Source organism: Microtus oregoni, unplaced genomic scaffold (genome assembly GCF_018167655.1).
Source record: "Microtus oregoni isolate MIOR12 unplaced genomic scaffold, Mior012 000046F_ref0000063, whole genome shotgun sequence".
Classification (NCBI taxonomy): domain Eukaryota; kingdom Metazoa; phylum Chordata; class Mammalia; order Rodentia; family Cricetidae; genus Microtus; species Microtus oregoni.
In genome coordinates, this window is record NW_024543220.1 from 12,970,842 (window position 1) to 12,997,268 (window position 26,427).

A 26,427-nucleotide genomic window follows, 5' to 3' on the forward strand; every position below is an offset into this window, starting at 1 on the left:
ACAGGTGTGCGCCTCCATGTCTGGCTGTTTTTCTTTTTTTTCTTTTCTTCCTTTTTTAGTTTTCCGAGACAGGGTTTCTCAGTAACTTTGAAGCCTGTCCTGGAACTAGTTCTTATGTACCAGACTGCCCTGAAACCCACAGAAATCCACTCTGTTCTGTTTTACAGACTGGGTCTCCTTTGCTGTTCGTGCTGGCTTTATTGGGTTCAAACTATCTTCCTTTTCCAGCTTCCTGAGTAGCTGGCTCTACAGACATGTACCACTGTGTCTGACCCAAGGTGGGTCCCCCCTTTCTTTCTTTTTTTTTTTTTTTTTTTTTGATTTCCGAGACAGGGTTTCTCCGTAGCTTTTGGTTCCTGTCCTGGAACTAGCTCTTGTAGACCAGGATGGCCTCGAACTCACAGAAATCCTCCTGCCTCTGCCTCCCGAGTGCTGGGATTAAAGGCGTGCGCCACCACCGCCCTGCTCCCCCCTTTCTTATAAGGAAAACATTTAATTGGGGCTGGCTTACAGGTTCAGAGGTGTAATTCATTATCATAATGGCAGGAAGCAAGGCAGTAGATAGGTAGACATGGTTCTGGAGAAGGGGAGAGTTTTATGTCTGGATCGGCAGGCAACAGGAAGAGCGAGCCCAAACTTTAATTAAATCTCTGTCCTGGAAACAGTGATAGTCTTGGAATAAAGTTTCAGAAAAATTTATGATAGTTTATGGAAGTTCCATGATTTTAATCGAAGTGAATAAAACAGGAGTCTAGCCAGGTGTGGCGTGCACAGCGGTAATCTTGGCACTCAGGAGACAGAGGCAGGAGGACCGCAGCAAGTATGGGCTGGAGAGGCGGTTCAGCAGTTAAGTGTTTACTGTTCTGGAGAACCCAGGTTTAGTTCCCAGCACCCACACCAATTGGCTCACAGCTGCTTGTAAGTCAAGTTCCAAAGGATCTGACAGCTTCTAGCCATTGCAGGTCCCTGCATGTACATGGTGCACATAAACTCACATAGGAGTACACATACAGATAAAGAAAAACGGGCTGGAGAGATGGCTCAGCGGTTAGGAACATTGCCTGCTCTTCCAAAGGTCCTGAGTTCAATTCCCAGCTACCACATGGTGGCTCACAACCATCTGTAATGAGGTCTGGTACCCTCTTCTGGCCTGCAGGCATACAGGCAGACAGAATATTGTATACATAATAAATAAATATTTAAAAAAATACATATTAAAAGGGGGTGTCTGGGTGGTTGTAGCTCAGTGGTAGAGTGCTTGAGGCACTCAGTGTAATACCCACTACTGCCAAAAAATCCCCCAACTAACCAACAAAGAAAAGCACACTAAATAACTGAAGCCATTAGCACTCGTCCCATGGTTGCTTCTTTTTCCAAGGGCAGTTGAAAGCCGTTGCTGAATATGGTTTTTCTCCTCCTTTATTTGACTCATGTATAGTACTGGTCAATAGAGAGACTGGTTTTTGTTTTTAACTTTCTAAAAGGAGGCTTTATGCAAAGTGTGTTGTTTACCTTTGGTTTGGTTGGTTGGAGTCCTGATGTCTCAGCAGTTTGTCAGAATGCTGCATTGGGAAATGAGATCCTTGCGCTGAGCCACGGTCCTGCATGGAAACAGGATTCTGCCCTTGTCCCGGTTGCATAGCTCTGACCAGATGGTATCTTAGACTCCTAGATATAGTGGCGAAGTGCAGAGCAAGCCTGGCCGCCGGTATTTAACAGAGTCCTGAAGGCTTGTCTGTCACTGTTTACCATGAAGATCTTATGTATTTAATAGAAGCTTAATAACTGCAAGTTTCTCTTTTCCTTAAAACTGGAAGCGTTAAAGAAAGGTCAGATTTCTTGGCTTAAAATCACTAGAACAGTTTGTCAGACAGGGTCACTGGAAACATTTCTTATTGTCCTTACTCTTCAGGGTTTGAGGCACTTTCCTTCTTCGGTACTGTGGACGGGTGCAAGCATGGTCATAGGTGAGCTGTGTCTTCAGCGTGAGATTTCAGATTTAGAAGTTGCAAGAACCGCCAAGAGGACACTTGCATACTTTTATTTTTTGGATTTAGGTCTCTCATTGTAGCCCTAGCTGTCCTGGAATGCCCTATGTTGACCGGGCTAGCCTCGATTTCACAGACCTGCTTGCCTCTGCCTCCGGAGTGTCCTGACTAAAGCCGCTTACCCTAGCCAGCTCCTCGCATAGTGAACCCCGCCCCCGAAGCCCCGCCCCTAAAGCCTCTCCTTTCGCCTCTTGAGCCTCGGCTGCCCCGCCCCTCATCCCGTGCGCGCCTGTGCCGCCGCTCGCGTCCCCACCCCTCGCCGCGCGCTTTCGCCACGGGGTGCAGGGAGGGTGGTGTGCGGTCGCGGCTCTTCTCCGCGGGAGGCTGCGGCGCCGCGCGCGCTGGTGGGTGGGAACGTGGCGGACCTACGGGCTCCGCGGCGGGGGCGACAAAGCGCCATGGCGCCCGCTGTAGCTACGGCAGCCGGTGCCCGTGCCGCGGCGAGGTGAGGGGCGCATCTGCTCCCCAGCCGAGGAGGCCGCGGCATGGCCGGGATCATTAAGAAGCAGATCTTGAAGCACCTGTCCCGGTGAGAGCGCCACTCTACGTACCTGGGCCCTTCCCGAACCCTCCCGATCCCTCAGGCCGCGCTCGGCCGAGCGGCCCCGGTTCCACTCTCGCCGGTCCTTGTCAGCCCTGCGTTCCTCCTTCGCCCCGGCACGGTCCTCTCCTTTCCCCTCCCCCCGCCACCTCCCTCCGCGCGGGTCACCCTGCTCTTTTCCTGGCCCAGACCCGCACGGAGCCCAGGCAGGCCAGCCGGTTCCTCCTGAGCACCCCTGCCCGCCCCCCGAGGCCTCTTCCCGCCTCGAGCCGCCCAGCCTCCGCTTCTTCATTGCTCGCTTCGCCCGATGCTGCAGTACCCAGGCCCTCTTAGATTTGCAGCGCAGGCGCTGGCTTTCTTCTGTCTGACCCTGTTGCATCACCCTTGAAAAGATGTAAGCCCTTCACCCGAGGCTCGTGCTCCTTTCGGACCTCCCTCCTTTCTCCTTTCCGATTTCTTCTCATTACACAGACTAATCGGAGAAAGGTCAGAGTTGGGGGATAAAGTTTCAGCAACCTTCCCTTTAAGATGCCATGGAAGTTTTTGTGACAGCCAGTGTCCGCTTGTGCTTTGTAGCCTTCTGCTAAGTCGTTCTGTGGCTCGGTGTTTGGGGCATGAGGGATTGGTTGGCAGGACAACTTTGAGCTGTACCTGAAGGACTCCTGGTCTCTACGTGATGGCGCAACTTGTTAGAATTGGTGACTGCAAAACAGTGGGAGCTAGCTTTGCGATTCGTTTCTTAACTTTTTCTAGCTTGGGGTTGGTGATGGTTGTTAATTTAGGTGGTCTCAGTTCCTCTAGTGATCCAGTTTGTCTGCATGGTGGCTAGTGGTTTTAAAAAGGGGCGTGTGTGTGTGTGTGTGTGTGTGTGTGTGTGTGTGTGGCCAGTCAACATGGAACACCAGGGATTGTGCTGATATATCCTTTCAGGTCTTTTCATTGTGTTTATTTGGCAAATGGTGTGTGAGTCTGTTCCTGACATGGTGTCCTCCTTTTCCTGGCTGACATGGCATATATGAGCTCAGGCTTTATCAGCTAGATCCAGATGTTCTGGTTAGCCCCCTCACACAGGCCTGGGCTCCAGGGCTCCTCGAGCCTGGGCACTTCCTCATTGACTTTCATGTTCTTTAAACTGAGGATAGTACTGGTATATACCGCAAAGATTATTGTAGGCTGCCTTGGCGGCACATGCCGGCAGCCCTGGCGTTTTGGAGGTGAGGCAGGAGTGGGGATTTGAGGCCAGCCTGGAGATCATACAGTTCCAAGCTGACTTGGACTACATGTCAGAAGACTACGTGAGCTGTTACATGTAAAGACCTACATCAGAGCTTCAGACACAGGGAGTGCTCAATAGGACATGGGTATTTTTATTGTTTGTAGTCATAATGTGTGTGACAATTTAGTACCATTTGTAGACATGTCTAGACAAATTTATATATACTGACAGTTTAAAAAAATACTTTGTCTTTATGGAGTATGTGTGTGTGGTGGGCGTTTGGGCAGGTGCGGGAGTGCCACAGTGTGCATGTGAAAGTTGCCATACAACTTTGGGTTATCACTTCTCTCAATCCACTTTTACACAGGTTCTGTGAATCAAACTCAGGTCAACAGGTTTATATGGCAAACGCTTTTACCTGCTGAGCCACCTTGCTGATCTTTTGTTTCTTGCTGCCTCTGTCTCTCTCTTGAGATAGTGCCTCACTTTGCAGCCCAAGGGGGCCTGGAGTGGGTTTCCTGCCTTAACCTTACAAGTGCTGGAATAATTGACATTTGTCATCAGCTAATTTGTTATTGAAGTTTTGTGGGAGTTGAGAATCCTAATGCACTTACCTGAGTCTCTCAGAGCATCCTGGAATAAGTGAATAATTCTTGATGTAGTCCAGCCCCTCTGCTCTTCCCTCCCCTCCTCCTCCTTTTCTCTTCTCTCCTCTCTCTCTTCTGCTCCCACTCCTCCTCCCCTTTTCTTTCTTTTCCTTAGATCTCTTTGAGACAGGGTCTTAGTATGTGTAGTCTTGGCTGTTCTGGAACTTCATATGTACACCAGGCTGGCCTCAAACTCAGAGATCTTCCTGCCTCTGCTTCCCAAGTGCTGGGATTAAAGGTGTGTGCCATCATGCCTGACTTCAACCCTTCACTTTTTCAAAAAATATTTATTTATTTATTTATTTATTATGTATACAATATTCTGTGTGTATATGCCTGCAGGCCGGAAGAGGGCACCAGACCTCTTTACAGATGGTTGTGAGCCACCATGTGGGTGCCGGGAATTGAACTCAGGACCTTTGGAAGAGCAGGCAGTGCTCTTAACCACTGAGCCATCTCTCCAGCCCAACCCTTCACTTTTGACTGAGGAAGCAGGAAGCCCAGCAAGGATGAGTGACTTGTCCAGAAGATAAGGGAGTGTGAATGAACCAGCTTCCTAACCCTGGGGCCCTTTTCCCGTAGTACAGTAGTACACACACATGTTCTGTGTGCTTCCCCTAGCGTGTGCACACACGTTCTGTGCACCTTCTGTGAACATAATATTTTAATGATACGTGCTGAAGCCTTTGATTTTTTTTCCTTTGAGGTGTCATGTACCTCAGGCTGGCGTCTAACTCTGTGTATTCCCTGACACATTTGGTGAGTCCTGGGAGAAGAAAGCTTTTTCTGCTTTAAATAAAGTAGGAATAGTATGCCTGACATGGAGGGCCATTTCTGATTTCCTGGGCATGGGGCTGGGAGGAGGAAGAGGTTACTTAAAGCTGCACTGTCAGGTCCCCCCTTCAGAGGAGTAGGCTGTAGGTCTGGTTGGAAAGGCCAGAATCCCAGGGCCTTTGTTTATTTTGGACTCTGTAATCATGTGTGACGTTGATGTGTATTGTGTTCACCCCTCACTGGCGAGGAAGGAGCTGTGGCTCTGTGGCTTGTGGCACCTGGTGGGGAAGGAAGGCTGGGGAGGTTTGCAGAGTTGTGTTAACTGTGACAGGTGTCTGGCAGTGCCATTTGACCTCAGGGACAGTATTTTAGAGCAGAGGACAGGCCAGTGATGAGAAAGTGCATCCTGGTAATTCTATTAATTTAACATGTTTATTTTAAATGTCTTCTTTGTAAGATATTGATCTAGGTGCTGGGAAGGCAGTGGGGATTAAATGTCTCTTAGGAATTTCACCCCTGGTTTGGGAGACCATTGTCCAATATGCAGAAATTTAATACACCATTAAATGTTCATTGAAATGAACCCATGGAAAGAACTCTACCTAGCAATAGGAAGTAATTATTTATTTAAAAAATTGTCAGAATTAGCTGGTGTGGTGGTATGGGTTTGTAATCCCCACCCTTGGGAGATTGAGGCAGGAAGGTCTTAAATTTGAGGCCAACCTGGACCATTTACTAAGACCCTGTGAGTTTTTTTGTTTTGTTTTGTTTTTGTTTTTCGAGACAGGTTTTCTCTGTAGCTTTGGAGCTTGTCCTGGAACTAGCTCTTGTAAACCAGGCTAACCTTGAACTCACAGAAATCTGCCTGCCTCTGCCTCTCAGGTGCTGGGATTAAAGATGTGCACCACCACCACCCAGTGAGACCCTGTTTCATAAATAAATGCTAAAATAGATTTTTCACTAAATTAGGTTATTAGTGTTTTTTGTTTGTTTCCTTTTTTTTTTCTCTCTCTCTTGAGAACCCTGGCTGTCTATTTCAGCCTTTGAGTATTGGTATTATTGGTATAATGCCATCGCGTCTGGCATTTCTTCTTGCTAACGACCGTGCATTGTACAAGAAGGTATGCGATAGGCTGTGAAGTCAGTCGGGACTCTGGATGGAGAGAACATCACAGATTCACCTTCAGCTCTGCCGCTGTCGGCCAGGACTGCCTTCCCAGCTGTGCTGTTGTGGGTGTGAGTGAATAGGGAAGAGTAGTAGAGTCTGGCAGAGGGCTCTGAGGACTGGGGACACGGCGTTTGTCACGGCGCCTGACATAGAAACTGTGTTAAGTAAAGAGGAGTTGGGGACAGGTTCAAAGCACTAATGGCAGAATGCTCGCTGCCTCTGTCAGAATCCCATTGGCAGTCTTAGTTCTTTACTCTTAAGTGACTGTAGGAAATGTCAGCCTGAAGTTTTTATAAACATAGGTGCTGAAAGTCAGAGATGTGTGAAGTTTCATAACTCCTTTTGGAGAACAAGAGAACTTGAGTGAATTGAGCTGTTGCAGGCCTGATGGGGCTTCCTAGTGCCCTAGGGTGTGCAAGCACTGGAATGATCTTGGAGATCCCTCTGTTACGCACGGGCCTCAGCTCTCACAGGTGACTGTCAGGGCCTCTGGGTGGAAGTCTGTAGGACTAGTCTTAATTTGTAGGTTAAATTCCTTCCTTTGTGCTACACTAGGTTTTTGTTTGTTGGTTTGTTTTTGGTTTCTCTATGTAACAGCCTTGGACCACGCTGGGCCTCAACTCACAGAGATCCGCCTGCCTCTGCCTCCCAAGTGCTGGGACTAAAGTCAAGCCCCACTGCCACCAGCGAGACTAGTTTTTAACACCGTCACTTTTCTAGTAATTATTCCGTCCATTTTCTAGTAACACTCAAGCCCTGTTTCCATTTTCTTTCTCATTTTCTGATGTGGATTTAGAGTAAACCTCTTGTATTTACTCAGCAGACAGTGGTGGCCGTCTGTTCTAACAAGCATCTGCAGTCTTGTATAACTGAGATTATTGCTGGAGGCGGAAGCTTGCTGTGTGAGTGAAGAATTTCAGCCGAAGGGTTAAGTAACTTGTCCAGAACCACAGCTAGTAAGTGATAGAAGGAGACTCCCGTGCAGGCTCCTTCTGAGCTGCCCTTTGACCTCCGCTGCCGCAGTGATCTGCATCTTTGCATACTCAGACAGAACATGGCACCCACTTGAAGCACCTAGTGCGGAAGCAATATTCCCAGCACTCAGGAGGCTTCCTGCCGCACCCATGCCTTATTTCAGTCCTTACCTTTCCATCAAAGTGGGACCATTGTCTTGTTTTATATAAATGGGATTGCACAGTGTAGGTGCTCTTAAAAAAATCTTTAAATTCGCTGGGTGGTGGTGGTGCACGCCTTCCATCCCAGCTCTCAGGAGGCAGAGGCAGGTGGATATCTGAGTTCCAGACTGGCCTGGTCTATAGAGTGAGTTCCAAAACAGCCAAGGCTACACAGAGAGACCCTGTCTCAAAAAACCAAAAACAAGCAAAATTTTAGATTCATATTTTGTTTTGCTTTGTCCTGGGGTAGAACTCAGGGCTTTGTGTGCTTGACATAAGCTCTTCGCCCCTGAGCTGCATCCCCAGACCCCAGAGTGTCATTGTCGAGGCGGAGTCTCTGTGGTCTACTCCCTCAGGCTCACGGCACCAGGACAGCAGGTGTGCACCACTGCTTGTGGCTCTCCCACTTCCCATCCTCTGCCCTAGAGACTGAACCCAGCGCCTCATGCATGGGCTGTAAATACTGCCAATTTTGCTGTGTTCTTAGCCCAGTGCGTTTATTTATTTATTTATTTTAATATTTATTTATTTATTTATTATGTATACAATATTCTGTCTGCGTGTATGCCTGCAGGCCAGAAGAGGGCACCAGACCCCATTACAGATGGTTGCGAGCTACCATGTGGTTGCCGGGAATTGAACTCAGGACCTTTGGAAGAGCAGGCAATGCTCTTAACCACTGAGCCATCTCTCCAGCCCCCCCCATGCGTTTATTTATTTACATACATATTTTCAGCATTTTATTTATTGAATGTGTATGTGTTACAGGTTTAAACTACTGTATCTGACTTTGTTGGCTTAAACATCTTTTGTGCCTTGGATATTGTTAGGTATTTTCTTTTAGACGAGCCTGTCTCCAATGCAAATAATCCCAATCAGACCAAATTAAACCAAATTAAAAGACACCCATGTTTAATAGATGGCCTTAACTTCTGGGTGTCCCAGGGAAACATGGAGAGGGGAAGACCACATTCATTTTCTGGGGGGCAGTTTAAATAGCCTATGGGAGTGGTCCCAACCTTCCCTGGGGAGGGTCACCGTTTGACGGGCTTTCTCGGAGGTGGAGTTTGGACTAAGGCAACTCCCAGGGGAGGGAGTTTATGCCAGGAGCTGGGGGAAGCCCCCAGGCAAACAATCCAGACTTTTTATCAAGGGGTGTTAGGGAGCTGAGGTGATGCTTCTGACCAAACATTCCAGAGCTTTTGGATAAAGGAGTGCCAGCTAGCTGAGGTGAAGCCCTCAACCAAACATTTTAGACTCCTTGGATAAAGGGGCACCGGCTCAAGTCTGGCTACTTCCTGTGGGCATGGGGCAACGTGGGAGAGGGAAGGGCTGGGAGTTGGTGGGCTCCCGCTCAGTGAGAGGTGTGGCTGGAGTGATATCCGGTTTACTGCCATCCTGGAGACCTCAGGCAGCTGTTTCTGAGGGAAATGAGAAGGCAGGTGGCTAGGAGAAAAAGTGTTGTTATTATTGGCCCCATGAATGGGGCCGGGCATGGGAAGTCATTTACTGCCAGGAAGAACGGGACAGAGAGATACTCCAGTTGTACAGGTGAGGCTCGGGTGTATAACTGGGACACAATAGCAGATAAACTAGATTTTGGTTGGTAGGTGTCCTTGAGCCAGGAGAGTTGGTACCAATGGGGAATTCCCAGGAGCTGGTGCAAGTGGTTGGCATTGTCTGGTGAGTACTTTGTAAATTGGTCTTGGCTCAGACAGCAGGAGTGACCTGTAAAGTATTCTTAAAAATGGGTGGGGTTGGGCTGGAGAGAAGGCTCAGTGGTTAAGAGCATTGCCTGCTCTTCCAAATGTCCAGAGTTCAATTCCCGACAACCACATGGTGGCTTACAACCATCTGTAAAGAGGTGTGGTGCCCTCTTCTGGCCTGCAGACATACACACAGAATATTGTATGCATAATAAATAAATAAATATTTTTAAGAAATGGGTGGGGTTAAAAATACGCTCTGGAGACTGTTAGTTTTTACCAGACTTGATTTTTGATACAGCAGTAAAACTTTTTCCCAAGAACCTGTAGGTATCTGTAAGAGAACTGGAACAGATTTACATCTTGGTGTCATAGCAAAAGACTATTGCTTTAGGTTAAAAGGTATGAACACTTTAGAAGACAATTATGTTTTGTTTTTGTTTTTGTTTTTTCGAGACAGGGTTTCTTTGTGGCTTTGGAGCCTGTCCTGGAACTAGCTCTTGTAGACCAGGCTGGTCTCGAACTCACAGAGATCCGCCTGCCTCTGCCTCCCGAGTGCTGGGATTAAAGGCGTGCGCCACCATCACCCCGGCCTTTTAGAAGACAATTAAAGGGAATTGGAAACTCTAAGCTTCTGAAGATACACCTAAAACCTGTTAGTCCTGGACTATGAAACCTGTTAAAGAGGCACACCTGTCTCTATTTTAGTAGGCAACCTAACAAATGAAGCAATGAGCTACCAGTACCTTAAGTCACCAAATGCTATTAGACAGATCTAAGGGGATAAATGAGCAGAAATGAGACAGCTTTTTTAGCTACAAAGGCAATCCCATGTCTCTCTGTAGTCCTTGGAGAACGCCAATCTAGAAGCAGTGCTTGCCATAAGATTTTCCTGTGGGGGGAAGATTTAGTCTACCTGTCTTGGCAGAATGAGAAGATCGATTCCCCTGGTGGCATGCAGGAAGCTGGTGAGGTAGAAGGCTGCTTTTTGCTGTGCAGGTGGCTTTGCCAAACCCAAAGGCAAGCCTCGAGATGGAAGGTATTTTGCAACCACGTATCTTCTTGGAGGAGCTATAGGGTGCTGCAGGAGCTGGCATGTCTCTGTTAGAAGCTCTTTTGTTAAATGCCATACTTTCAGATCTGTAGACACTTGAGAATTGGGTACCATTACCTGTTATATTTAAATTAGACATATAAGCCAAATTTAGACATGTATTTTACTCAGTTACAGCTTACCAATGCTAGTAAATGTAAGAAGATTAAAAGGAATATTTTAATAAATCAAAGAATACTAGCACATGTGGGTACTCTTACCCAAATGGTGATGGGTTAAAATGGAGGTTACCTACATGTTTGTATCTTTCCAGAGCTGCTGTAATCTGGACTTATAAGTTTTACAGATCTTAAAACACACACATACACAAAGAGAAATAAAACAAGCATACTGTGGAAACACACCCATATACTCACATAGACATATTGAGGCCTCATTATTCTAACAGACAGACAAAACACTTTTAGGAACCTGTGTCAGCTGACCAACTTAAAAATCCTGGTACAGGCAGGAGGCAGAAGCCAGGGAAGCACAGAGGTGGTCCCATTAAGGACCAAATTAGCAGACGCTGTAAGAGGGAACAGAAGCATAAGGACAGAAGAACTGTATGGTTTTAGAGTGGAGGGATGGGGGGGAAACAGATCCTGATCCATTGTTGAGAACACACAGACAGACAGACAGCTAGAGAAGCAGGGAAGAGAGTGAGGAATGGGAGTGGGGGCAGGAGCACAGCATCCAGAAACCATGGGCTTTTGGAGCTTTGTTTGTTTTTATGTTAGATGTTAGATAGGCCCAATTAAAAAGGATTTTTTTGTAAAAGGCAGTCCAAGGGTGTTAGAGGATCTGGCTTTGAATCACGAGAGCCCATTTAGAAGTCTGTGCCAAATCTTGGGACTCAAGCCTGCCACAGTGCGTCCACTGGGACAGGGCTCTTAAGTCATGAGACATGAGTGGCAGATGTTTCTGTCCACTCAGTCCCACCTCAGCAAGGCCTGGCTCGCCGCTTGAATTGGGCATTCAACACAATCGTGACTCCCATGGAAGAGCCCCAAAATAGACAAAAGATAAACGCAAATGGGGCCCTGGACCCTAGAGGCATGTACTCAAGGAGAACTGACCGAAGCCGATCTCCCCTGGTGGAGATTATGCTCAAGAAGGGCGTTTTCCAACATGTGACCCGGGGCCTGTGTGAAAAACAGCCCCTCCCTGGGGAACCTCCAAATGTTAGGTATTTTCTCTTAGACGAGCATCTCTGTCAACACAAATAATCCCAATCAGACCAAATTAAACCAAATTAAAAGACGCCCATGTTTAATGATGGCCTTACTCCCGGGTGGCCTGGGGAAACTTGGAGAGGGGAAGACCATGCAAACCTGGAGGAGACTATGTGTTTATTCTCTGGGGGGGCAGTTTGAATAGCCTGTGGGAGTGGTCCTGGCCTTCCATGAGGAGGGGTCATCATTTGCCGGGCTTTCTTGGAGGTGGAGTTTGGACTGAGGCAACTCCCAGGGGAGGGAGCTTATGCCAGGAGCTGGTTGAAGCCCCCAGGCAAACAGGTATGTCTGTGCATGTGTTCATACATGTTTTCTTTGTAGCGGTCTATCAGTTACCTCCCTGGGATCCCGAACTCCTGTCTCTGCCTCCCTAGAGCTGGAATTAGAAATGTACCCTACCTCAGCAGACTTTTCGTGTGGGTGGTGAGGACTGAACTCAGGTCCTCGTGCTGGCACGGAAGCATTTTACCCATTGAGCCAGCTCCCCAGCCTGTCTGTTGTAGTACACGATCAGGCTTGTGCCGTGTTGCAGACTCCATTACTGTATGCTGTTCTGTTAGTGCTGTTGGTGAATGTTCTGTATTTTCTCAGCTAAGCCATTATGAATAATAGTGCGATCCTAGGGATGTTCTAGGACGTGTCTTTCAGTGACGAATGTTACACACCGGTGGGCGTCTCTTTAAGACCAGGGCTTGGGATCTTTTGGGTTGTAGAGTATGTGGGCTTTCATGAATACATCCCTACATGATGCCAGCTGGCGTGTTGCTACTGAAGTGTGTGAGAACTTTGCTTCTAGATCCTGGACAACACTTGGCATTTTATGTCCTTTCATTATAGCTGTTCTGTTTATTTGAAAAGGTGGATATGGTGGCTCTCCCAGCTGTTACTAAGCTGAAGCAGGATTGCCGGCAAGTTCAAGGCCAGGCCAGGCTATAGTATGGGGCCTTGTCTCAGAACCCACAGGAAACAAAATGTTTAAAGCCCTTTCCTGTGGTAAACCACTGAACACTTGGTTTTGCTGTCTGCTCAGTCTGTGTGTGGTGCTAAGGATTGAACCCATGGCTTTGCAATGTTTAGCACACGCTGTCACTGAGGCAGATGCCCTCGTGTGTTCAGTTTTTAGATTCTGATGTCCTAATCTTGAGAACATATGATGTCATTCCAGAACAATATTCAAATTACAGAGAGACAGTGGAGATAGGCATGTTTAGAACCCTCAGACAAAACATGTCTTACTCGGATTAGATGTGACAGCTCTCAAAATAAGTATGATACGGTAAATGAGTAGAGGGTTGTTCCCTAAATATCTGAGTGTTCTGCTCTGTAAGGTAAATGAGTAAAGGGTTGTTCCCTAAATATCTGAGTGTTCTGCTCTGCAAGGTAAATGAGTAAGTACGGTTATTCCCTAAATATCTGAGTGTTCTGCTCTGTAAGGTAAATGAGTAAAGGGTTGTTCCCTAAATATCTGAGTGTTCTGCTCTGCAAGGTAAATGAGTATGGTTGTTCCCTAAATATCTGAGTGTTCTGCTCTGCAAGGCAAATGAGTACGGTTGTTCCCTAAATATCTGAGTGTTCTGCTCTGCAAGGTAAATGAGTACGGTTGTTCCCTAAATATCTGAGTGTTCTGCTCTGCAAGGTAAATGATTAGAGGGCTGTTCCCTAAATATCTGAGTGTTCTGCTCTGTAAGGTAAATGAGTACGGTTGTTCCCTAAATATCTGAGTGTTCTGCTCTGTAAGGTAAATGAGTACGGTTGTTCCCTAAATATCTGAGTGTTCTGCTCTGCAATCTTAGCTACCCATTGACACATTTCTTTTTCCTTCAGAAATAGAAATTTGAATTGCATAGCTTTTCTACAACATTTTAAGACAGGGTCTCTCTGTCTTTACATTTGTGTGTTAAAGTGTGTGTGTGCGTGTGTGTGTGCGTGCGTGTGTGCGCGTGTGTGTGTGCGTGCCTGTGCCACAGAGAGGTCAGAGCATAACTTTCGGAAATCAGCTCTCTCCTTCCACCATGTGGGTCCATTGATTAGAACCCAGGTCAGCAGGCTGGGTGTTAGGAGCCTTCACCTCTGAGCCAAGCCTTGGATTGAGGTAGTCTCTCTGTATTGTGATCTAGCCTGGAATTCAGTAAGTACCTCAGGCTGGCCCCATAATTGCAATCCTTCTGTCTGTATCCCCTGAGTGGTAGGAATACAGGGGTGAGCCACTGTGTCTGGCAAAAAGTCACACTTTTTTTTTTTTTGAGACAGGGTCTTCTGTGTAGCCCTGGCTGACTTGGAACTCGTGTAGACCAGGCTGGCCTTGTACTCATAGACATCTGCCTGCTTCTGCCTCTCAAATGTGTACCACCACGCCAGGCTTATGCTGGCTTATAGGAAGCACTTTCTTTTATTTTTTTTTTTATTTTTATTTTTTTTTGGTTTTTTGAGACAGGGTTTCTCTGTGGTTTTGGAGCCTGTCCTGGAACTAGCTCTTGTAGACCAGGCTGGTCTCGAACTCACAGAGATCCGCCTGCCTCTGCCTCCCGAGTGCTGGGATTAAAGGCGTCTTTTAATTTTTTTAAGATTTATTTATTTATTATGTGTACAGTATTCTATCTGCATGTATGCCTACAGGCCAGAATAAGGCACCAGATCTCATTATAGATGGTTGTGAGCCACCATGTGGTTGTTGGGAATTGAACTCAGGACCTTTGGAAGAACAGGCAGTGCTCTTAACCTCTGAGCCACCTCTCCAGCACTCTTTTAATTTTTTTTGTTTGTTTGTTTTTCGAGGCAGGGTTTCTCTGTGGCTTTGGAGCCTGTCCTGGAACTAGTTCTGTAGACTAGGCTGATCTCGAACTCACAGAGATCTGCCTGCTTATGTCTTACGAGTGCTGGGATTAAAGGCGTGTGCCACCATCGCCCGGCCCTCTTTTAATTTTTTAAATAAATTTTATTTATTTATTTTGTGTGTGTGTGTGTGTTGTTTTTTTTTTTTTGAAAGGGTTTCTTTGTAGCCTTTTTTTTTTTTTCGAGACAGGGTTTCTCTGTGGTTTTGGAGCCTGTCCTGGAACTAGCTCTTGTAGACCAGGCTGGTCTCGAACTCACAGAGATCTGCCTGCCTCTGCCTCCTGAGTGCTGGGATTAAAGGTGTGCACCACCACCACCCAGTAAATTTTAATTTTTTTGGCATTATAATATAACTACATAATTTCTTCCTGCCCTTTCCTCCCTCCAAACCCTCCTGTACATTGCAGCCTCTTGCTCTCTTTCAAACTTACGGGTTCTTTTTCTGGAGTATTTTATTAGAAGCAGAAAACTTGGGTCTGGAGATGACTTGCCAGTTAAAAGCAATTTTTGTTCCTGCTGAAGACCTGGCTTTAGTTAGTAGCACCCATGTAGTGTTCATTACTATCCATAACTGCAGTTTCAGTGTCCTCTTCTGACCTCTGAGGGCACTAGGCATACATTTGGTGCATAGGCATACACACTAGCCAAACACTCACACACATGGAGTAAAATAAATCTGAAAAAAAAAATTGAACTGGGCGGTGGTGGAGCACACACCTTTAGTCCCAGCACTCAGGAGGCAGAGGCAGGCGGATCTCTGAGTTCGAGGCCAGCCTGGTCTACAAAAGCTAGTTCCAGGACAGCCACGAAAGCTACAGAGAAACCCTATCTTAAAAAAAAAAAATTGAAGGGGGCTGGAGAGATGGCTTAGAGGTTAAGAGCACTGGTTGTTCTTCCAGAGATCCTGAGTTCAATTCCCAGCAACCATCTGGTGTCCTCTTCTTTTGTGCAGGCATACCTGCAGGCAGAACACTGTATATATAATAAATAAGTGAATACATCTTTTAAAAAAATTGAGAGAAAATCTGGGGCTGAGTGTGTAGCAGTTTAGTTGGCTATCACATGCAAGGTCGTACTGTGGGCTATCACATGCAAGGTCGTACTGTGGGCTATCACATGCAAGGTCATACTGTGGGCTAGCACTTCAAGGTCATACTGTGGGCTAGCACTTCAAGGTCGTACTGTGGGCTATCACCTGCAAAGTCGTACTGTGGGCTAGCACATGCAAGGTCGTACTGTGGGCTAGCACATGCAAAGTTGTACTGTGGGCTATCACTTCAAGGTCATACTGTGGGCTATCACATGCAAGGTCGTACTGTGGGCTATCACATGCAAGGTCGTACTGTGGGCTAGCACTTCAAGGTCGTACTGTGGGCTATCACTTGCAAGGTCGTACTGTGGGCTAGCACTTCAAGGTCGTACTGTGGGCTAGCACCTCAAGGTCGTACTGTGGCCTAGCACCTCAAGGTCCTTCTGTAGCCCTAGTGGATCTCAATGGCGAGAAGCACTTGCCTCGAGAGATGAGTTGGAAGCCTGTTGGTGTAGCAGAAAGGGCTAGGATTTAGTTTCTATGAATTTCAAGCCCTTTGCTTAGCAAGCTTTTTAATTCCCTATCTACAGAATTCACACATGCTGTTTTGCTCTTGACTCTTGTCCTCAGGTGCCAGGCATTAAATCTGGGCATTGTACATGCTGAGTAAGTGTCCTGCCACTGAGCTGCCTGGCCAGCCTACGTGTTTGTGTGGTTTTTGGAACATGCCCTTACTGTGTAGCGCTAGAATCTATAATTCTCCTGTGTCAGCCTCCCTAGTGCTGAGATTATAGGTGTCCACTGCCATGCCAGGGTAGAAACAACATTTTAAACGTAATGCGGCTGCTTCACTGTGTTGTCTCCGCCGGGTGGGGGGGGAGCAGATCTGCAGAGCGAGTTCCAGGACAGCTGGGGCTACACAGAGGAACCCTGTCTTGAGAAAACAAAATAAATAAATAAAATAAAACCAATACTTTTGTTGTAGAGGGTGTTTATGCCAGCATGTGTGGAGATCAGAGGACGAATTTCAGTCAGTTTTATCCTTGTGGATTTTGGGTGGCAAACTTGCATCAGCTTGGGTGGCAGGTATTTTACCAGCTGAGCCGTTCTCCTGCCCTAATCACACTTCTTTGTTTTTTGTGCTCCTGTGTGTGCTGTGCATGTATACACGCATGCTTTACATATGGTGGGTGTAGGTACATGTGTATATAGTGGAGTTCAATATTGGTAGTGGGGAGTCATCCTCATCGTTCTGCAGACTTGCTCATTGAGGCAGAATATCTCAAAGCCAGAGCTCCCTACTGTGACTAACGTCAGTGGCCAGCTTGTTCTGAGGTCCCCCTTTACATTTTCCGAGACTGCAGTGACGGGTGGGCTGTTACTCTGCCTGGTATTTACTTGGGTTTTGGGGACCTGAATTCTGGTCGTTAGTGCTTGAGTGGTAAGAACTTTAACCACTGAGCAGTTTCCCTCGCCTCTAATATTACATTTCTAGACATTTACTGCAGAGTGGGGAGAAATGCTTTTGCACTGTGTTAAAGAGGGAAGGAAGCATTCTCTCTTTCCATGTCACATGACCTGGGGAGACTGGGACCTTACTATAGGTGTGTCTTAGTTACTGTCCCATTGACATGAAGAGACACCATGACTAAGGCAACTCTCATAAAAGAACACATTTAATCGGGGGTTTGCTTACAGTTCCAGAGGGTTAGTCTATGTTGATCATTGTGGGAAGCAGACAACCATGGCATTGGAGCAGTAACTGAGCTCTGCATCCTGATCCGCAGGCAGATTGAGAGAGAGACAGAGACACAGACAGACAGACAGACAGACAGGGCCAGGTGTGTGCTTTTGAAACCTCAAAGCCCATTCGTCAGAGACATACCTACTCTAACAAGAACATACCTCTTAATTGTTCCCAAACAGTTTATTAACTGGGGACCAAACATTCAAACATGAGCTTCTAGGGACCATTTTCATCCAGACCCCTACAAGGTGAAGCAGCCAGATGTGCACACTGGGTTATCCCTTAGAGGGCATTTAGTTACCTTCACTTAGCCCAGCTCTTCCTGCCAGTTGGGTAGTGGCCTCCATAGCAGAAGGAACTGTGCCTCTTGGCTTCTTCAAAACTAGAGTCCAAGGCCAGTGAGACGGCTTAGTAGACGAAGGTACTTCCCAGGCCTGAGGACCTGGGCGTCTGGAAGCCGAGAACAACTGCAGGTGGTTTTTCCTTTCCACACTCGTGTTGTCTTGGGTGTGCCACACTGCACACACACACACAGTCACAAAGAAACTGTGGTAAAAAGATCAAAACCAGACTAGAGTGGGCGGTGGCACGCGTAGGTCAGTGTGGGAGAAGATGATGGAGTGAACATTCTAGTGTGCTGATCTTCACGAGACAGTGTGTGTCCCTGGGTGGCACAGGTAGCATTGAACCCACAGTCTGCCTTAGCATCCCCAAGTGTGCTTTGGAGTGCCCCGCTGGCAATGAGGAAACCTTAGCTCTGAGGACGGAGACTCCAGCCAGTGGATCAGGGAGTCCCTTTATCCCCTTTATCTGTGTGCTGCGGGCTAGCATGTTACTGGTGCCAGTAATAAACGCTGAAGAATGTGTTCCGTTTTAGCAATCAGTATTGATTGATTGTAACGAGGGAGAATTAAAGTTTATAAATATTACGTTAGCTCTTCAGGTGAAGGGCATGAAGTCTGTGCCAACTTTTCAAGATTGGCCGTGTTTTATTTGCCGATTTCAGTAATCTTACATGTAACTCAGTCTTTTGTACGTTGGTTGTATATAATTTGGCTGCCAGCCCATAATTTTTTTTGTTTTGTTTTTTTCGAGACAGGGTTTCTCTGTGGTTTTGGAGCCTGTTCTGGAACTAGCTCTTGTAGACCAGGCTGGTCTCGAACTCACAGAGATTCACCTGTCTCTGCCTCTCGAGTGCTGGGATTAAAGGCATGCGCCACCACCGCCTGGCTCAGCCCATAATTTTTAAAAAGTTCTGAAGGGTATTAGAGCTCATAACTGTCTGAAACTCTGATTCCAAGGAACCCAGTGCTCTCTTCTGACTTCCATAGTCACTGCACACACATAGCGCACATGCGAACACACAGGCAAAGCACTTTTACTCATAAATAAATCTAATTAGAAGTTTTGAAGGAGATCAGTACTGAGATACTAATATTTACAAGTTTGACTGAATGGAATTGTGATGCCCCCAAGTTTAATTTCTTTTTAAAAAAAATTAATTAAAAATCTTTGTGTGTGTATGTATGTTTGCCTACCCATATGTCTGTGCACTGCTTGTGTGTAGTGCCTGTGGAGGCCTGAAGAGGGCATCACATCCCCTGGTACTGGAGTTACAAGCAGTTGTGAGCTGCTGTGAGGGTGCTGGGAATTGAACCCAGGTTCCGTCTTCAAGAGCAGCCAGTATTCTTAACTGCTCAGCCAACTCTCCAGCCCCTGCAATTTTCATTTGTAAGTTTGAAGTTTGGGGCCGGGCGATGGTGGCGCACGCCTTTAATCCCAGCACTCAGGAGGCAGAGGCAGGCGGATCTCTGTGAGTTCGAGACCAGCCTGGTCTACAGAGCTAGTTCCAGGACAGGCTCCAAAGCCACAGTGAAACCCTGTCTCAAAAAACAAAAAAAAAAACAAAAAAAAAAACAAAAAAAAAACAAAAAAAAAAAAAAAAGAAAATGAAGTTTGGAGCCTGTGACCAGTAGAAATAGTCTTCCACGCCTTTAATCCCAGCACTCGGGAGGCAGAGGCAGGCGGATCTCTGTGAGTTCGAGACCAGCCTGGTGTACAAGAGCTAGTTCCAGGACAGGCTCCAAAACCACAGAGAAACCCTGTCTCAAAAAACCAAAAAAAAAAAAAAAAGAAAAAGAAATAGTCTTCCATTGCTGGACAGTGGGTAAGTGTACGTGGTGCATGTGATGTACCTAGGCAGTGAACTCTGGCTCAAGGATTAAGGACACAGAGGGAGGTAGAGGAGGAGGATAGGAAGCTGCTTTCTGTGTCTTGGGGTAGGATCCTTTACATCATTGTGTCTCTGCGGAGTTGTTTTGGTTTGTCACCTTGATGAGGAGTGGGACAAGTGCTGACTGGGGGAAGATGCCAATTCATGCTGTATGAAGTCTCTTCTCAGAAAGTGTTCTCTAAAGCCAGGCAAGGCGGCTCACACTTGTAACCCAAGTGCTGGGAAGCTGAGCAGAACTGAGGTCAGTCTGGTCTCCGCAGTGATTCCCAGGGCAAACTGAATTACAGAGTAAGACTTTGTCTAAAGAAAAGCCTGTATAATTCCAGCACTTGAGAGCTGGAGGTACGAAGATTGAGAATTTGAGGCTAGCCTTGACTACATAGTGAGTTTGAGGTCAGCCTAGGCTAAGCTATATGAGATCTTGCCTCTTCCCCTAAAGGTCTGATAATATATAAATGTTGATTATATTATTTAAAAATAAAAACAAGCTTTAAAAAAATATGGGCAATTACAGTTTATGTGTGTGTGTAGATATATAATCCCATATAGCAGTTTATGTGTCTGTCTAGATATATAATCCCATATAGCAGAAACTATTATTTTCCTTTGTTTAGCTTATTTATTTATTTTGGTTTTCTGGCAGGGTTTCTCTGTGTAGCCCTGGGTGTTCTGGAACTTTGTTTGTAAACCAGGCTGGCCTCGAACTCACAGAGATCCACCTGCCTCTGCCTCCCGAGTGCTGGGATTAAAGGCGTGCTTTGCCACCACTGCCCGGGTGTCATTTTCTCTATGTGTGTGTTGCTGGGGGAGGGGTGAGTGTGCACGCCCATCATGTGTGTGGAGGCCAGAGGTCAGTATTGGGTGTTTTCCTCTGCCATCTTATTTTTTTAGGAAAAGGGTCTCTTACTGAACCTGTTTGTAGACTGTCTGACCAGCAAGCCCCCAGGATCGGTCTCTCCATTCCCCCTCCCAAAGACTTGCTTTTATGTGGGTGCTGGGAAATACAAACTTGTGCTCTTACACTTGAACAGCAAGAACAGTACCAGCTGAACCTCCTTCTTGAGTAAATTTATAACTCATAGGATTCACGACTTTAATAAAATGTTTTCTGTGTTGTGTCATTAGACATAGAGAGTTTCGTTTTTTTTTTACATAATATCAGATAATGAAACAAGATAGAAAAATATTTGAAATAATGGCAATGGGAATATGGTTCAATTGGTAGAGTTCTTGGTAGAGTTCTTGCCTGGCACGCATGAAGCTCTGAGCCCCATCCATAGCACCACATATACAGGAAGTGTAGCGCATGTCTGTAATGCTGGCAGTCAAGGAAGGAGGCCCAGAAATGCAAGATTAGGTCTTGAGAGATGGCTTAACAGTTAAGAGCTCATAACCACCTAACTCCTGTTCCAGGAGACCTGATAACCTCTTCTGGTCTCTTTGGGCACCAGGCATAGCGTGGTGATACACAGACATACATGTAGGCGAAACGCTCATACACATGAAACGAAATCTTTAAACAAAGAAGAAAAGAGAGATGATTGGCATAGTGGTGCACAACTTTAATCCCAGCTTTTCAAGTAGCAGAGACATCTGGGTCTCTGAGTTTGAGGCCAGCCTGGTCTATAGAGTGAGTTCCAGGACAGCGGGACTACAGAATGAGTCTTAGTTTCAAAGAAAAAAAAAGAGAACAAAAACAAAACAAGTTTATCTTTTACTGTACAGTTCAAAACCAGCCTAGGATACATGAGATCTTATTAGAAAAACACCAAAAGCTAACAGTGAAATAATAGACAACTAAATTTAAATAAGGGCAAAGGATCTAAGTAGGCATTTCTCCAAAGAAGACATGCGTGTGGCTGGCTGTGACCTAAGAGGATGCCATCCAGAGCTGCAGGTGAGAGCTGTGAAGACACACTCGAATCACGGGATGACGACGGTGAAGAATGCGATGGCAAGTGTCAGCGTCTTCCTCTGGTGCACATCACAGATACAAAGGTTTCACGCCCACAGTCCCAACAAGAGAGAAAATCACATGCTCACACCAGAATTTTAAGAGGAAACCCGAATGAGTGCCTGTCAGCTGCTGATGCTCGTACGGCGGATGTAACACGTGACGTGTCACATTGCTAGACCATAACAAGGAATGAAAGATAACAGAGACCTGGGCGTGGCTCAGTGAGTAACGTGCTTGCTTTACAAGCTCGAGGACCTGAGTTCAGATCCCCAGAAGCCACAGAAAAATCCAGGCTGGTGTAGAGGCTTGTAACCCTAATGGTAAGGTAGGGGGTGGAGTCAGAGATGCTGGGACTCTTGTTGCCATGCTGATCTATCTACCCTTGGTTTTTGTTTCTTTTTCTACGAGGTCTGATTATTTATTTGTTACCCCTAAAGACTTTTTTTTCTTTTTGTTTTTTGAGACAGGGTTTCTCTGTGTGGCTTTGGCTGTCCTGGAACTTGCTGTATAGACCAGGCTGGCCTCAAATTCACAGAGATCCTCCTTCCTCTGCCTTCTGAGTGCTCTACCACTGCCTGGCTATAAAGACTATTTTTGATGAGACTTAGAAGTGGAAGCCCTCAGCAAGGACAGCCATCATTCTGAATAATCTGTTCCTGGCGCTTTTCTTTGGCTTCCTTCATTTTCTTGGCCCAAAGCCTAGCATGTTCTGCAGCCTCCTTGTTTTTCTTAATGCACTGTACCTGGAGAAAATACATTGGAGTTTGTGTTATAGATGTTGAATCTTGGGTGCTTTGGTTCTGGGCTTCTCACCGTTTTTTAAGGCAGTGGTTCCCAGCCTTCCTAACGCTGTGACCCTTTAGTATAGTTTCTCATGTTGTGGTGACCCTAACCATAAAATTATTTCCTTCCTGTCAGAACTGTAATTTTGCTGCTGTTCCAGTTGTAAATATCTGATACTTGACCCCAAAGGGGTTACCACCCACAGGTCTGCCAACTTTTTTGGGCCCCACCCACTGAAACACAGTAGTACCTGCCAGTCCAGGAACCTCCTCGCCTTTGCTTGTTGAGAACACCCAGATTGACATCCACAGCGCATCTACAAACAGAATGGACTTGAGCTTCCTCTGTCCTGCTCCCCTTAGTCTATAACAAGAATGCCCTTACGCAACAACACGTACACTCTGCTGTGGCTCGAGACAACCTGTTTCCTGGAAAACCTTGTTTAATGTCTGATGCCGTAAAATAATCCCACACCAGTTCAGAATTCTTGATTATAAAAAGTGTTGTTTATTTATGGGGAAAACTTGCAGATCACCGTCCTAAACAACAGTCCTCTGAGTGCACACAGGAACAGAGTCTAGCAGCAGATCAGGAGCGGGAAGCAAGAGAGCGGGTCACACGGTTCCCACTGTTTTTTAAACTATAGGAGACCTCGCCCAAGTGGGCTGGTATCTTAAAGGCTATTGGCTGAAGGAGCAGAATGTGGAGCAGCTGTCCACTGATTCAGACCATATAACTCTTGTGCTCTTCACCCAGTTACTTCTGTGGTCGTGCGCTTCTCAGAGACAACACAGCGTTTGTGTTCATCTTTCTCTTTAGTGAGTTTTTGACAGCCAGTGGCTGGAAAGTAGCTGTCAGCCTCATCTTGACATGGCCAGCTGCCTAGGAGGTGCTGTGAAAAAGAGTATGTACGTTGGAATTTCATGTTAAAGGGTGGAAGGTGCCTGATGTTGTCCTCTGACCGCTACACATCTGTTAACACATACGCGTGTGCACACTCACACACATAGACATGAGCATGCAACATATGTACCGGCACAAAATACTGTACTAAATAAAAATCTCACAGAAGAGTGACCATATATGAGTTAGCTATATTAAATATCCAAACTAAGAAAAGCCATAGACACAAAATAAACTGATGGTCGACTAGGACTGCTGTGGGAAAATGGCGGTCTTGTGGGTAGCTGCCACGCGTGGGTTTTCTTGGAGAGGAGTAGTGAAGCTTTTCTAAAGTTGGCTTTACATAAGGTTGCACAACTGGTAGTACAAAAGCCATTGGCTTGTGCACTTTAAATGGATGGACTGTATGGCATGTGGAGTGTTTTCACAGGCAGGGTAAGGACAAGGAAAACCATTCCTGGTCTGGGCTTTTGTGCTTGCCTTGTGTCCAGGAAGCCTAGAGTTCATCCTCGGCAGCACATCAAGCCTAGTGTGGTGGTGTACACCTGAAATCCCAGCAGCTCAAAGTCATCTCTGGCCACATAGCAAGCTCAAGGCCAGCCTGGACTTCATGAAAAACTACCTCAAACTAATAACAGCAAAATCCCGGAGATATGATGTTCATATTGGTAAAAACGAAAGGTAAAAAGGAAAACACCTGCAAATGAAGCTTCCACGCCTGGGTGATTTTGCTCCAGCAGCAGAAGAGGGTGGACGAAAGGTCAACCGCTGAAAGGAACTCATCAGGTTTCATACCCAACTCTGTGTCCTTAAAAGGATGTGGCAGTTTGAATGATGTCCTCCACAAGTCTTGGGCATTTGATTCCTTGGTCCCCAGTTGGTGCTGTTTGGGGAGGATTTGGAGGTGTGGCCTTGCTGGAGGAAGTGTGTCACTGGACAAGCTTTGAGGTTTAATTTACTCCTGCCGGGTCAAGTTAGTCGCTGTCCCCTGCCTGGGTTTGAGATGTGAGGCTCTAAGCTGCTGCTCCTGTCGTGCAGCTGATCCTGTCGTGGACTCTAACCCGCTAGAGCTGTAAGCCCAAAATAAACCCCTCCTGTACGTTGCCTTGATCATGGTGTTTTATCACGGCAATAGAAAAGTAACTGAGACAAAAGAAGAGAGAGATAGAGACATTTTTTAGATAATAGATTGAGGATTCCAGCCCCAGTATAAGGTATACTTACTAAATTATTTAAATGGGAGAGGAAGTGAAAACATACAGACGCTTCGGCTTACAGGAAAGACTGAAGGGCAATGGAAATATAAAAGACTGCATGGTTCTCTTCCTTAAAAGACCCCATGTAGAGGATTTATATTTATATGTTCTCTGTACACATTCCTAGAATTCTACACATGATAACTAGAATTCTCATTTCAAATGCAGAAGAAATGTCCACCAGGTAGGCCATATCCTGATCAGTAAATTCTTCCAACCATTTTCTAGATAGCGAGTAGCTGGAGGGATAGCTCTGCAGTTGGGAGCACTGTCCTCCCGGAGGATCAAGAATTGAGTCCCAGGACCCACATGACTGCTCACTGTGATTCCAGCTCCAGGGGATATGATATCCTGTTCTGGCCTCTGTGGGTGTCAGACATTTATGTGGTGTACATACAAACCTGCCATTAAAACACCTGTACACATGAAAAATAGTAAAATAAAAGAGTCAAAATATTAAAAACTTAATAGGTTGTCTGATCATAGTGGAAATAATAACTAGAAAAAAGTCTTTTGCCCAAATGTATGTCTGTGTACTGTGTGTATGTAGTGTCTGAGGAGGCCAAATGAGTGTCAGATACCCTGGAAGTGGAGTTATATACATGTGTGAGCTGCCTTGTGGGTGTTAGAAATTGAACCTGGGTCCTCTGGAAGAGCAGCCAGGGCACTTAACCCGAGTCATCTCTCCTGTCCCAGTGGTTTTGGATTTCTGAGACTGGGTCTTGTTATACCTCTTAGTGAAGGAGCGGAGCGGGGAGGAGTTGTTGTGAGTTCTGCTGTCTGCAGGCTCTGGGGCAGGTAGTAAGTAGAGAATGCTGGGTTCTGTTCCATTTCTGTGGTGTGCTTAGTCCCACGTTTAACCCCCAGCTGACTAGGACTCTAGGGTAACCCTTTCTCATTTCTCATCACTGTTTTCATTTGTAAATTACAGATTTTCAATTAATGGTTATTATTAATTTTGAGACAGGGTTTCTCTGTGTAACAGCCCTGGCTGTCCTGGAACTCTCTATCTAGATCAAACTGGCCTTGAAATCAGAGACTCTCCTGCCTCTGCTTCCCGAGTGCTGGGACTAAAGGTGTGCATGCCATCACTGCCCAGCTTGAATTAAAATTATTTAAAATCCTTTTTGGTTGTGTGTGTTGGCACATACCTGCCACTTCAGCATTAGGTGTCTGAGGTAGGAGGATCAGCAATTCAAGGCAAGCCTCCCGAGTACTGAGTTCAAGGGCAGCCTGGGCTACTTGAGACACTGACTTAAGAAAGTTTCTGACTCTTAGAGTCTGTAGGTTTAAAAACTCTGTCTTCCTAACATCATGTTACAGATTTGCAAGGATGATTGACAGCCTTCCCGTTGCTCCTTTAGCAGATGGTGTTTCTCCTGCAGAGATGAAGCTGATCAGTGTGTTTTTCCAACTTGACTTCGTCTAAGCCTCTGTATCAGTGATAGTAACAGACGGCTCGAGAATGTTTCCCCAGATACCGGGCTGCATTAGCCTTTTTAGCTACCCTTGGACTGTGAGGGATCGTAGATACTGTGTTGCGCCGGGGACTGCAGGGGACAGAGATGGCACAGCAAGGCTCTTCTCAAGCACTCAGATTCCTCTTGATTTTGAGAACTGGATCTGGCGTCTGAGGCTGACTTGGCACAGTTGGCTTCATCTTATTGCCTCAGTTTAATCTAGTTGAACTAAATGATGGGCCAGAGTTTGTGCTGGAATTCCTTGTATAGGTAGTGGGAGAGCCACGTGGACTCATGGATTTGCTGAGCCTCAGTTCAGAAAACCTTGCCCCCCCCCCCCCCCCCCGGTAATAACTGGCTCCATGAATCACCTTTTTTTTTTTTTAATGAACATTACTATTTTGCCTGCACATATGTCTGTGTGAGGATGTTGGGTCCTTTGGAACTGGAGTTACAGACAGTTGAGAGCTGCCTTGTGTGAGCTGGGAAGTGAACCCAGGTCCCTTGGAAGAGCAGTTGGTATTCTTAACCTCAGAGCCATCTCTCCAGCCTCCCCATGGATCACCTTTTAAAACCTATTGTTTATCATTGTTGTAAACTTCAGGAAATAACCAGTTCAGGGA

The 26,427-nt window shown here is 46.2% G+C and overlaps 1 protein-coding gene across 1 annotated transcript in view; it reads left to right on the plus strand.

The window, feature by feature from the left end:
* Window positions 1-2,349: 2,349 nt before the first annotated feature.
* Uhrf1bp1 (UHRF1 binding protein 1) overlaps window positions 2,350-26,427 on the plus strand; it is a 61,434-nt gene continuing 37,356 nt past the window's right edge. Inside the window, exon 1 of the mRNA XM_041634853.1 lies at window positions 2,350-2,577. Coding sequence (XP_041490787.1) covers window positions 2,534-2,577 — 44 coding nt within the window. The 5' untranslated portion in view covers window positions 2,350-2,533. The remainder of the gene's footprint in view (window positions 2,578-26,427) is intronic.